Source organism: Hypomesus nipponensis, chromosome 26 (assembly GCF_054491055.1).
Source record: "Hypomesus nipponensis isolate SF chromosome 26, ASM5449105v1, whole genome shotgun sequence".
Lineage (NCBI taxonomy): Eukaryota > Metazoa > Chordata > Actinopteri > Osmeriformes > Osmeridae > Hypomesus > Hypomesus nipponensis.
Genome location: NC_140386.1, coordinates 972233 through 985866, shown reverse-complemented (window position 1 = coordinate 985866; position 13634 = coordinate 972233). Strand labels below are relative to the sequence as shown.

The 13634-nt window shown below is 38.9% G+C and overlaps 2 protein-coding genes across 2 annotated transcripts in view; one reads left to right on the top strand and one right to left on the bottom strand.

Moving 5' to 3' along the window:
- The window catches only part of lrrc39 (leucine rich repeat containing 39), a 76453-nt gene extending 67156 nt beyond the window's left edge, over positions 1–9297 (top strand). The window contains exon 8 of the mRNA XM_084693168.1: positions 9010–9297. Within this exon, the coding sequence (XP_084549294.1) occupies positions 9010–9100 (91 nt within the window). The 3' untranslated portion in view covers positions 9101–9297. The remainder of the gene's footprint in view (positions 1–9009) is intronic.
- trmt13 (tRNA methyltransferase 13) overlaps positions 1–13634 on the bottom strand; it is a 65961-nt gene that overhangs the window by 28400 nt on the left and 23927 nt on the right. The window lies entirely within an intron of this gene.

Below are 13634 nucleotides of genomic sequence, written 5' to 3'. Positions count from 1 at the left end.
TATATCAGTGCTTGGCCTGGCATCTTCCACATTAGCTAAGGGGTGCTTTGCGTTTCGGTAGTATTTGAGACTGGAAGAACTCCTACAGTAAACTAATTCCGCATAGCACAAGGAGCAAACAACCTTAGTCTTGTCAAGGTTTCCATTGGGAAGCTTCTTAGGGTGCTTTCACACCTAACTCGCACCATGGTCCGTTTTCTCTGAAAGTACGGTTCGTTTGGAGAGGTGAGAACACCCATTCGAACTCTAGTGCGGACAACACAACCGAACCATGGTCCCCCTAAAAAAATTGGCCTGGGTCCGGTTCCAAGTGAACCATGGTTCGGTTTGGTGATGTTCTATGGAAAAGTGGTAGCTCGTCAGACGAAAACATATAGTTCCCATGGTTTGATAACCTGGATATAATCCTGAGTAAAAGTCCAACAAGCAACCCAAAAAACGTGGTCGTGCAACACCAAATCATAACAATTAAAGATAGTATTGCGATCGCAATACGCTGCTATTGCTCCATTGTTGTTTGTGGCAAGGAAGCGATTTTCCCTCACACATTTTCTGTCCAATAGATTAACAACCTGCATGACCGCATGTCAATGTTTTTTTTTTTTCTAACGATGGTTCGCTTAAAAAAAGACCGTGTGAACCTAATGAAAAATGCAACAAAGTAGCAACTCATCCACTGATTCGGACCAAGCAAACGTACTAATAGGTGTGAAAGCACCCTTAAAAATACATTTTCCCTGAAGCAAACCAGACGGCTTCATAGCTGCATCTATGTTAGCACGTCACATTTGATGTGATAATTTAATACACAAGGCATACCCACAGGTTCGAAGACTCGTTGTCGCCCCCTACACTGCAATTCGGCTAGGTATACATTCGCGCAAAAATATCAAGGTGAAAGTCATCATAGCTTGCGTAGTATAGACCCACCACTAATATATATATAAATATATATATATATATGCAGTGTTGGGTGTAACGCGTTACTAAGTAAATTACTTAACCACTGAAAAAGTCAAGTTAGGGATTACTGTTCATTTTAAGGTAATTTAATAACAGTTATTTGTAATGTACTTGCGTTACATACTGTAAATTATTCAAACAGTTCTGTATAAATAAATATTGAATTAGAATCTAAATATATAATCTTAGGGTAAAAGTGAATGCTGCCTCTTTAAAATCGTTAGCTGTAGTGCAGTTGCACGGGAGACGTGAGTTTTTGCTGCATAAACGCAGCTGTTTTACCAAATGGAAATATTCAAAGTACGTTACCGTTTTGTCACAGGTTGACAAGAACATTAATGTAAAGCGCAAGCTATGTCCTGGGAATAAAAAACTATGCGGCTGCGGCTAGCACAAGTAACCTACTGAAGCACCTCACAAGGCAGCATCGAAAATGTTTTTGGGGTGATCCATGTTCATCAGAATCAGAATGGGTATGGCGAATTAATCGCCATGAAAGTTTGCACAGACAAGGAATTTACTTTGGCATCAATAACACCTCAGCAACACCTGTTAAGCAGGCAAAACTTGAGTTTAAATCGCCAGGGCAGAAAGTGTCTGAAAGTGAGCTTAAAAACATTATTGCAAACTAAATTGCAGGAAGAGATGCTACCACTGCGTAGGCCTACTGTAGAATCCTATGATGTCATGTTTAACTTAAATTTAAGCTTTTGTGTTATGCACATATTGTTTGGTAACTAAAGATCAAAGAAGGTTACATGTGTTACTAAAATGATTAGTAGGCTGTTTTAAAAAGCTAAACTATTCCAAGTTTGACTTGTATTTAATTATTGAAAGAGTTTCCTTTCTGTTGTCTATCCAGTCAAAGTTTATAGGGATTGTAAAAAGTAATGCATTACATTACTATTGAGTAATTAAATTACTTTTTAGACAAATAACAAAAGTATTTTAAATACAATATTGATGAAGTAATTAGTAATTAATTACTTTTTTGAAGTAACTTACACACACTTACATATATACAGTGTTGGGTGTGTGTGTCTTTAGTCACATAAGGTTGCAGGAGCAAGAATGTGAATCCTTTGCAATTACCTTTATTTCAGCATTTATTGGGTGTGCATGCCTTTTTCATAGGCACAAGTGTGCTTGTGTCATCTCACATATATATTTAGTGGGGGTGGGGGGAAAAATGTTACACATATGAATCGCAATTCAGTCTTCTAGTGATCCACATCGATTCACAATAAATAAATACAAATGTATGTTTATTTTTGTACAAACTAGTTATTCTATTTCGCTCAGGGCTCCTTGCTTATAATAACAAAAGACTTTCATATGTAGAATGGTTGCAGTCATCTAAATTCAATTGCACTTGTTTTATAACAATGAGTTTACTAAACTGCAAGAAAAGCAATACATTTCAAGGTTTTGATGCAGTGGGATTATTTTCTTCAACACTTAACTGCCTATCACAGTCAAATAAAAACAAGTAACACTAAACAGGAAACTGGAATCAAATGTTAGCATATATTTAATTGAAATTAAAAATTCAATCATGACGCCAAGAATCAATTCGAATCTAATCATGTGGTACCAAAAGATTTCCACCCCTACTAAGTAGTTCCAGTAAAACTGTCTGTTCCCCGTTCTAAATTAGTGTGCAGGTTACATAGTATGAAGTGTCTAAAGTAACTAACCATAACAACAGGGAAGCAGTAAAAGCCTCTGTTTACAATTTTGAAAGACTTTTGAAAACAAGCTAACATGTAATTACAACAATAAGTGACTTCAATATTTCTTTTAACCTATTTGGAAAATGTAACTTTTCTGATTTACTGTGTCAGTGTCACGTAACCGCTCATCTCACATCCCATTTGCTATTTACCTCGCTAGTCTAGTCAATCTACTTCAGACTGGCTACGGCCAACGACATGCCGATCATTTTGTTAGTAAAAATCTTGATTAGGGGACAATGACATGGCTGGATAGCTGGCTGGTCTTGTTGTTAAATATACTGTCAAATTATAATTACCGTTTGGTGAATGTCAACTTTAATGCGATCGTCTCACATCCATTTGCTATTCAACTCGCTACAGAGGCTGCAGCCATACTGTAGCCCAGTAGTAGTACTACTTAGGCACGTGTTGCCTTCCCGGACACACTATGTGGCCTATTGGAATAACCACTTTGGGAATATCAATTGGTATTTGATTTGGACCTATTATAATAAATATGTTGTTAATAATAGAGTAAAAGAAGTATATTTCTAAATTGTCCATTGCATCAGCCCAACAAATCACATTTTAAAGAAATATAAAACTGATCTTTCTGAATCCTGCATATTTTGTAGTGTCTTCGCAGAGAGGATTGCTAATTTGTTTTGTGAATGTATTTATGTTTTGATTGTTCTGGATTGAGGTGGAGGATGTAGTTCATGTATTGTGTGGCTCTAGGATAAAATTACAAAATAGAGATATCATTTTTTACTATGAAGGTAATGATTTGGTTAAATGCCATGTTTTCATTTTGAATCTTTTAGTTTTATTTGGAAAATGTTATATCCATAAATGTAAATGGTCTAAAAGAAAACCGAATACTCACCAATTTAAAAGTGACATGAAATTATATTTTGAAACTTTAAAAGGACTGACAAATAAGAAAGCAATCCGGACTCTGAACATTTACAATGCCTTACAACCTCTGATGTAATTCTCATACGCCGCTTTTTTCATGTATGTATGTATGTATGCGTTCATTTAATGCTTTCAGTTTGTTTTTGTATTTGCACTTGAATAATAAAGTATTTTGAAGAAAAGAAAAAAACACTATTTGGCCTGACACAGCCACTGCATTTCTGCTTTGAATGACCTGCGCTGGGAGAGAGTGAAATAGCACGGATGGGGAAAGTGTGTGGGGAGAGAGAACATTAAGAGTTCATAACCTTCACACACTTCCTTAAAGTAATGTTTCTCCTGACTTTCATAAAGTAATTGTTGCTCCATGTCTCCGTTTGGTGGAGATAGGAAGAAGCTAATTTGTTGTTATGAACCAATAAATCATGAGAATAGCAGAAAACAAGGAAAATATTAATCAACAAGTAATTTTTACATTTGAACTATGAGGCATCTTATGGATAAATGTGGTAACTCCTCCATTGTTCACCCAAAATATTTTGGGATAGTCTTCAGGCATTTTGGGCTGGTTTTGAGCACTCGTTGGGTGGAAATTTTCGGTCAGTCCCGAGTCAAAGCTTTTAAAGAATGGATCTCGACATGATGGGCCTGACCAGAGCACAGGTGGCCTTACAGAACACGTTTCAAAGTTGTCACTTTCAAAAGGGTGGAATTTTGACCCTATCGGGCCAAGATGTGTGAAGGTTTGTATGCATGCCTTACTGATCACGGTGAACGAGTGAAAGTCTCAAGAACTCAATGTCGGCAGCATGGATTTTTCACTACAGTGACAATTTGTGAAGAATTTTTAAAAATGACTTAAATCAGTCATTGCTCCAATGTTATTGAAATGTTGTGTACATATATTAAATACATGTTTCTTATATACCAATATTAAAATTGGACCAATACGCTTATTGGTCCAGAGACATTCTCAAAAGTTAACAAATCCGTTTGTATAGTTTGCAGAGGTTAACAAGCATTTTTTGAAACTCCACAGAATTGTTTGATATGTTGCCTTGGAGATGTAGTGACGTCACCAGTGCAAGTGCAGCTGCTTAATCTGACAACATGGCGTCTGCTCCAGATTCGCCGTGTTTAATGTGGGATCTTCCCACGTATTGTTATAGTATAAGAAACCGAATGTTTACTCTTCGACAGGTCAGCTAACGCTTTGTCGCCTCGACCTATGGTCTCGGTTAACAAACGTTTCAACAAATCTCTGCTTACAAAAGGCGTAGGGCTGGTCGATATGGGTAAAAAATGATCACGATAGATATTACTATTTTCATTCCAACGATATAATACTATATTAATTAAGTCTGTTTCAAAGGTGGATATTTGCATCAGACAAGAACGCCTGTACAAACCAAATGTTTCAATGTTTATTTTTTACTGTAAACTCCCATCATTTCTTTTTTGGGAACTATATAAGCTCTAACAAGTCATGAACAAGATATACAAAATACAAATAAAGTGCATATCAATCTGCATTAGAAAGTCTAGCGAATGACAGCTTATGTTGAGGTAGTGATAACAAAGACCAAGTCTAGGGTCTCTAGGTTTAATATTGATCACAATTTTAATAACATGTTCATTCACAAAACAATGTGAAAGGCTAAAAACCCTGAGAGGTTATGAACAGAAAATACAAAATAAGAAACAAAGTGCAAGTCAATATTCATTACAAATGTTTGTCAGCTTAAAGCACATCACAGTTTGTTGTTGTCTTACAAGTTACAAGCAAGAAAGACAAAACTGTCTACAGTCTCTGGTCACTATGTTGCCACCGGTGCTAAAAACACGTTCCGAGGGGGATCTGGTTTCAGGAATGCACAGGTAGCGCTTTGCAAGGTAGCTGATTGGTTTCACTGTCAACATCAGGAGACTGGAGGTAGGTGGTGAGTTCCTTCTCTACGAGCGGGGTTTCAGTAAGACTTGTGGTGGAGCACAGCTTTTTGAAAAAACTGCCCAGTGACTTTTTCTTTTTAGCTGTCAGTTGTGGTAAAGCAGAAGCATCGTCTCCATCTGTTGGGCTTTCATGTCTCTCATTGGACATCTCTAACATAGCTCTGGATTTTATGTGGTCCATCTTCTCGTCTTTGATGTGATGTGTTTTAAACCGAGGGTTAACTAGCGAGGCCATGTCCAGGAGGTCATCAGTTGTTTGGTCCTCATATTTTTCATTCAGATAGTCCATGACTATTGTTTTGATGGTTTGGGTGAGCTCTGTTTCACCATACGCTGGTTTCATGATCTCTGTATTAAACAAGTGTAGTACTGGTTTCAAGTAAGACACACTGACTTAAGACTCACCAGACAGAGCATCTGTGAATTCTAGGAGTGGGGTCAATGCCCGGTTGATGGATTCAAAAACATCTATAACTGTATAGATGGGAACTAAATGTCAGGGCTTCTTGTCACAGGACAAGACCTGTGAAATGGCTTTCTCCTGCTCCAGGACTCTTTGGACCATCTTTTGATGTGATCCCCACCTTGTGGGTGTCTCTGTGACCAACTTGTGCTGGGGTAGGTTGTCTTCTTTTTGAGCAATTGCCAGGTCTCTCTTCTTTTTCCACGAATAGGAAAAGACACCCACCACTTTCTTACACACTCCAGTTGCTCGATCCACCCGTTTGTCTCTAGCCACTCTCTCTAAAAGAAATCAAGAGATTAAAATGAAAGGTTAAAATTTAAATAATTATCCCACAAAAAAACACCTTTAGATTCATATAATTAATTACTTACCAATGGCCAAGTGCAAACAATGTCCAAAACATGGCAGTCGGGTCCACTTGTTGATTTGAGCGACCTTCACCACGTTCGCACCACTATCTGATGTAATGCAGACCTGTCTATCTTGACTGAGTCCCCAGGAGGCGAAAGCATCCTTTAGCCCTTCTGCTATAGCTTTGCCCGTGTGGTCGTCCGGAAAGTAGGATGTTTGAAGGCATGCATCTTGAAGATTCCACTCTTTGTCGATGTAGTGGATTGTGAGGCTAATATATGGCTCTGACGTGTCAAATCGGTGGTAGTAGCAAAGTAAGTCAGATCTCTCTTCAGCGCTTCCTCAACTTTTTTCCTACACTGCATACATTTTAGGCAGCGCGGTGTGGGAGAAATATTTGCGGCCAGAAAGCACGTACCTGAGGTCAAGTAACTTGATAAGCTTTTTAAAACCAATATTTATTGAAAATGAATTAATGTTACAATATCTTTATTGAGGGAAGTCATTACTTAAATAATTATTTTTATTGTTTTATCGCCCAGCCCTACAAAAGGCGTTTGCAGACCTGTCGAAGAGTAAACATTTGCAGTTTGTAGCATGTCAATTTTGCCAAAGTTTGCAATGTTGAGGAGGAACCCGCCATTTCTGGCTGCAGCTATATGTATTATTATTATTACTATTATGATTATTAGGGTTCCTCCGGTAGGAGGAACTATAAAACATGCCCAAAGTCTACGTGATTTCCCCAGCGCCCCATTACTCCAAAATGCCTGAAAATTGGTATACATGACTTATTCCTCATGGGGAACAAAAAAAGCCTCAAGAACCCATGGTCACCCAGGTCATGATAGATTTTGCTGTACAGTCCAAATTTGGTACAACCTTCAAAACCCTTCTCATGAACCATAGATCCAATCGACTTGTTACAGATGTGTAGAATACATGTTTTTATAAATGGTCAAATTGAATTAGAAATGCAATACAAAATGGCTGAAAGGGGTGTATATATGTAAATGTGCACATTGCCTTAATATCATTGTGTCAATAAATCGAATATAATTTTGACTCATGGTTTTTCAAACCTAATAGGGTTCAAGACGACATCACTCTGAAGTACCATAAACAATTTCACCTTGGTATGTCTATATTAGTGCTGTCAAACAATTAAAATATTTTATCGCGATTAATCGCATTAATGTCATAGTTAACTCGCGATTAATCAGAATTAATTGTATTTTTATCTATTCTCAATGTCCCTTGATTTATTTTTGTCCCATTCTTTTTTGAAATTGTAATGCTCTTATCAACATGGAAAAGTGGTTCGGATTGCTTCGTGCAAATATTTTTTTTTATTGAAAGCAACATTGCAATCGCCTGGCTTTAACGAGGGGGCGGAGAATTCGCATCAGCTGTGTGCTTGGCCATCAAGTGGTATATCAGACTGGACGTGCTGCGATGTTTACAACGACAAAACACACAGATCACTTTGGTCTTGTCAGTGGAACCATTTGGCAACTTTTTAAAAGTTAACTTTCCATTCAGAATCTTATTGGCATCCTTTTCAGCGTCTCTCGCTCGCCATTCACTCAAAATGTAACGTTAGCCTACTACCAGAGAACGTCTAATATCCGTAAACGGGCTCTGCTACTACTCTTTAGCCGGCTCGCAAGCCAAAAAAGTGTGTGTGGCGTGCCTGTTGTTTCGTTTCCGGTCTAGCTAGATCCGGTGTGGTGTTGTACTTTTCCTAACGTCGGTAGTTGTTGCAACAGCATGTGAAAAAAACTACAAAGTTTGCTAGGCCAAAAAGAGCGTTAATCGCGCGATAAAAAAATTGACGCCGTTAATTTGGGTTTGCGTTGATTCCCCACAGACCTGTTGGCTCGGAATTTTGATTTGGGTCATGAAAGTCTTTGTAATACGCCTATGTGCCAGGGAGACCGCATAGGCTTAAGCGGCAGCCATGTTTTGGTCACGTCAAGTTCACCATTTCACAGTTCGTTTGACACCAAAAATGTCGAGGAGGGCAGCCTTTAGGAGATGTGGGAATTGTGCTTTTAGCCAGATGCTCCAATTATTTTTGTGATTTGTGGAAAACTTGCAAGTGGAGTGAGACTGCGTCCAGGGGGTACATTGTTTTGACTTAGCCTCAGAGACAGACTCGGCTCGCTCACTTACTGGTAGTGTGTAAATGATATCGTAATTCACTAAATTCTAGTCCTAAAACGTCAGGGAGGGCTGCTTTTTGTAGACAAGAGCCTGCTGAAGGGAGCCAGTATATAGGATCTTTCAAAACAAACCTATTTCATTTGTCATTTTCCTGAGAAAGCGACCAGGCTAGTTTCACTCGGTCAGCCTATTTAAAAGGTCTCTGACAGTCAGAATCATTGTTAACAGGCAAAGGTCAAGCTGGTCTTTGGTCAGATGTGTATATTGACCAGTTTAGAGCTAAATACTATTGCCAGAGCCTGGAATCAAGCCAAATGTTTGGAGTGACTGCATGGCCGGTCTACATCAGGTCAACACATTTGGATTCGAGTTCAAGTAATGCCACTGCATTTCACAGTCAAAACTGTATTTTTTGTCAAGCGTAGATGTAAAAAGCTTCATTTTTCACAACTGACATGGATCCTTTCTTCACTTCTACAGGTCTGGAGGGTCATGCAGAGGCCTGCTCAACAGAGTTCAACAGAGGATGCTGAGAGAAAAACTGATCCCTTGCTGGACTACCCCCCTGTAGCTGGACAGAATCAGGACAGCTTCTCTTCAGCCCTGACCCCAGGACAGCTTCATCCAGCTGGCCTGCCCTGACTGCCTGCCTGCAGGCCCTGCTTGCCCCTGCCTGCCAGCCCTTCAGAGACAGACAGTCAGACACAGTAGCTCTGCAGACTGCTTTTTTGAGGACATTGATGAAAAAGGACAAACCAGCATTTTTTTCTTTGATGAAAGTCTAAATGTTTAATCATTTCCATGTCCCAGCATGCCAAGCTGCTGACTTGTAGTGTCTTAAGTAATGAAACCAGTTCAAGTTATAGACTTTTGACCTGAATCCAATGATTAGTCATCTGAATAAAAACCACTCAAGAGAAGTACTGCTTCTTGGATGATTTGTGCTCCATATCAGTTCATCTCACACATTTGCCTTTCTTTCCATGGTATTCATGGGATTGCTAGTTTCTGCTCCACCATTGTGTAATAAAAAATATAATTTAGGACAGTGATTTCATTTTTGTGTCATCCTTTCGCATTACACATATTTAGTCAATGTTCTTAGACTCAACCGATTGCTGTCATTTTACCATACTGTTCATATTGAACAGACATCAGTGCTTGGGAAGATAACTGTATTACCACTTTTGATTTGCATTTCCATCGTAAATTTGGTCTTTAATTTCAATTGGAAAATGGTATTAAAAGGTCTGTAAAAGTCTTAAATGTAACTTGTTTACACCTGTAGACACCCTGTGAAGCCCCAACCCCCCACTCCAGAGACAGAGAGGTGCAGACATTAAAGGGGCAATTGACTGCAAAACCGATTTTACCTTGTCATAGTTGAATAACGACAGTTCGGTGGGTAAAATGAACATACGTGAATATCAAAGTCCATTGACACCTCTTTCCTATTCAAATCTCAAAAAGAAAAAATTTGGCTGTAAAACGCTAGCTTTTCAACAAAGCAACAAAGCTACTGGTCTGACGTAGGACCGGGGACCGCCCTTTTTGGCTCTGGTATGTATCTTTGTCACGCCCCAGAATTTACATCCAGACCAGTCCGAGGTAGTGTCTATCTCTGATACTAGTTTAGCTGCGGGCTGCTCTGTGTAGGCTACTTAGAATGAATTACAAAGATTAACGTTTTGAATTATAACAAGGATATTCCAAATGGATGGTCGTAAATGCTTTGTTCCAGGCTGTACAGGGAAGGCTAACACTCACAGTCTTCCCAAGGAGCCAAACATTCAACAGGCATGGCTGCTGTTGTCTATGAGAAGATCCCGGCGAAGTTCGACACTCAATCATTCATTTGCTCTTAACATTTCACCCAAGACAGTTTTGACAACCTTGGACAATTGCAAGCAGGATTTGCTAGGAAGCTGAACCTGGAAAGAGGTGCTGTTCCGACCGTATGCTCATTGCAACCGCAAGCTATAAGGACAGTATGATGTTGTGCTAACAGTTATTAGCAATGCTAACGTTTCCTATATAGAGCATACCAGGTAGAAGGCTAAATAAGTTTCTACACACATCAAATGACTCTAGCTAGACTAGCTGTAGTCGGCATTAGAAGGGAAGCTTCCAAAAAATAGCCAGAAAACGAACAGCAGTCTGGCTTATTGCTAACGCCTGTCTAGATAATCTATTTGAAAGAACTGGAGGCAGGTGCTTGATACAGGATACGTTAGCATTGCTGGTAACTGTTACTAGTAACACCTAGACTGTAGGCATGTAAACAAGTTTAGCTTGCTAACGCAAGAGCATTGGTAGAATGTGTGATAATTTAGCATAGTTTATTGGCAATGGGGCTAACGTTGATTCATGTTCCTGACTGTGTTTCATTCAAATAAATAACCTGTGTAATGTAAATCTACAATTCACGATGCATGTTTGTCCAGATCTTGTCATGTTATTTTTCAGCAAGTTATTTAGAGCTAGCTAGCACTAGCTAACTGAAGCCAAGTAGAATCACGATATGGTTTGGTTGCTAAGCTGTAGCCTAACGTTCTACCCACCCAAGTCAATCCAGTTTGCTTCAACAACAGAAGTGGAAACAAGTAATTTTATCATTTCAAATGATATATAGTCAATCTGTTGAAAACAGTGTTGTGTAGACACAATAGATTTATTTGCACGTTTTTATTTCAAGTCTCCCACTTCGGTGTTTCAGCGAGTGCTGCTGTTGGCCGTGTTGCGTTTTTGCTCCCCAGCTTCACTCGTTGAAAACCAACCAATCAGCGCGCAGCTTATCTAAATATTAATGAGCATACCATAAAAGGAGAAAAGCTAGTGTTTTTTCCCCAGGAACATTTCAGAGGATCTGTCAGTGGGCATAGAACAGCACCCGGGCCATTTTCAACCCAACCAATGTTACATACCCTATTCGGAGACCTGAAGGAACAGTGTGAAATACCCCAAAAACCCAGTCAATTGCCCCTTTAAGTTAAACATAGTTATGCCATGAGAATAGAGTAAAACATTTAGACTAAATGAGTAAATGGATGTTGAAACTCGTCGAGTTGGTGCATGTCAGTTTAAGCAAAAGGTTGTCTTTTAAACCTCTAGGTAAAAAAAAAAAAAATCAGATTTGATTGGAACTCTCTCTTTTATACATTTAGAGTTGGATTTGACATTTAACAGCCATTGAATTCATTAAGCAAGTTGTTTAACTCAAACAACCATAACACAGTACATATGGTATACAAAGCTGCAGTCAGATTTTGAGAAATTGTTAGCTTGGATGTTATCTTGACATATAAATGGGGTCTTGATGATGATGCGCACGCAGCTTCAAGGCAGAAAGACGCGTTCCATTTCAGGAGACTCCGAGACCTTAGCGCATCACTAGCATCTCGTCATATCACGCAGTTGGAGCACAGCTAGATAATCAGCATCAGCGCTCTTGGGTACCCAGCATCCAGTGCGGCATGTCAAAAAACGCCAAGACTTATGGAAAATAGTTTGGTTACAACAACTATGCAAGGGATTTCAGTTGTTGCGTTCGTTCCGTTAGACGATTGTAATATTGTTGTTTGTTAGTTAAAATAATCTTGTTGGTCACCTTGAGAGTGCATGTTGTGTGGTTTAATGGAAAGTGAGAGTCGGCCATTGTATAATACTACTTGCAAGGAGTTGATCATGGGCTGTGCCATAGACCTATTGCCAATGAGGCTATTCTTGATTGTAAATTGACTGTGGTTCTGGAGAGCAGTCTTCAAGCCATCTTAGAGAAATTCTGGAAACAGGGTTGTGATCAAAGTGTTTTGATTGAGGGAGGCAATTTTTGGTCGACATCTAAACCTCATGCGTCTGCTGCAGCATTTCTGCTTTGGCGTGACTTGCACTGGGAGGGAGGTAAACGGCATGGATTGGGATAGTGTGCGGGCAGGTGTGTTTTTTATATAGGGTGAAATGGAATAAGAAATGCAATACAAAATGTCCAAAAGGGGTGTATTTATGTAAATGTACACATTACCTCAATATCTTTGTGTCAATAAATCAAATATCATTTTGACTGATGGTTTTTCAAACCTTATTGGCTTTGAGATGACATCATTCTGAAGTAGTACCATGTGCATTTTCATGCAATTTGACATTGAAATGTCAACCGTTTCTTAACCTTTGTCCCAAAGCTGACCAAAGGTAATACTCGGCCATTTCTATTCATAGAATCTCAACAGATGGTGTGTAGCAGAGAGGATAGAGACTGACGTGTAACCTTATGCTCATGAGTTCAAATCCCCATTCAGCCTATTGTTGTTGGCCAAACATGAAGTCGATTTACTCTTTTGTTGTTCAACTCTTGACCTTCTACAATGTACATTTTTATAATATTTTGCCATTTTGCAGAGGAACCCGCATCGCTGCTTGCAGCTATATTTATTATTATTATTATTATTATTTTCCCACCCTAATTAATCCCTCAGTTTTTGCACGACAGTCAAAATATTCGTCTTGGTCACGATTGCGTTGCTTGTATTGGATTTAACGTTCCGTTGCACAGTTTCGGTTTAATTTAACATTTTGTGCCAAAAAGTGAACCTAACGTTGCTAACTAGCTAGCCAGTCATTGATGTCACAAACCCGTGCACTCGTTAACTTCTGGGAGATAGCTGGCAACCTAAAACAGCAAGATAGCGTCCGAAACGCCACAGGCAAAGGCCAGGGTGATAACCTTTATCTCATTTAACATTGTGACAAAATACACAATTGTGAATTGTAATGTACAATACAGTAGACGCTGATATTATTTGTAAATCTACTTCAGAAAGAGTAGTCTGCAATTTCAGTGAGGTGTTAACATCATGACATTAGCATCTGACATACAACACATGACTGCGGTCTATTTCCAATCGTTGAAATAATAAACATGCCTCACAAATAAATGTTTGTTTTAGGATTTATTATTACATTACTGTAGAAGTCAACAATTTGTTGGTGAAATAATCATTATATACCTGTATGTGTAGCTCACTATAACACGTATGCGACACTGGTAAGATTTTTTTGACCGCTGTTTTGGAAGCCAAACCAAATGGCTACAGTGCATTTTTGGCACT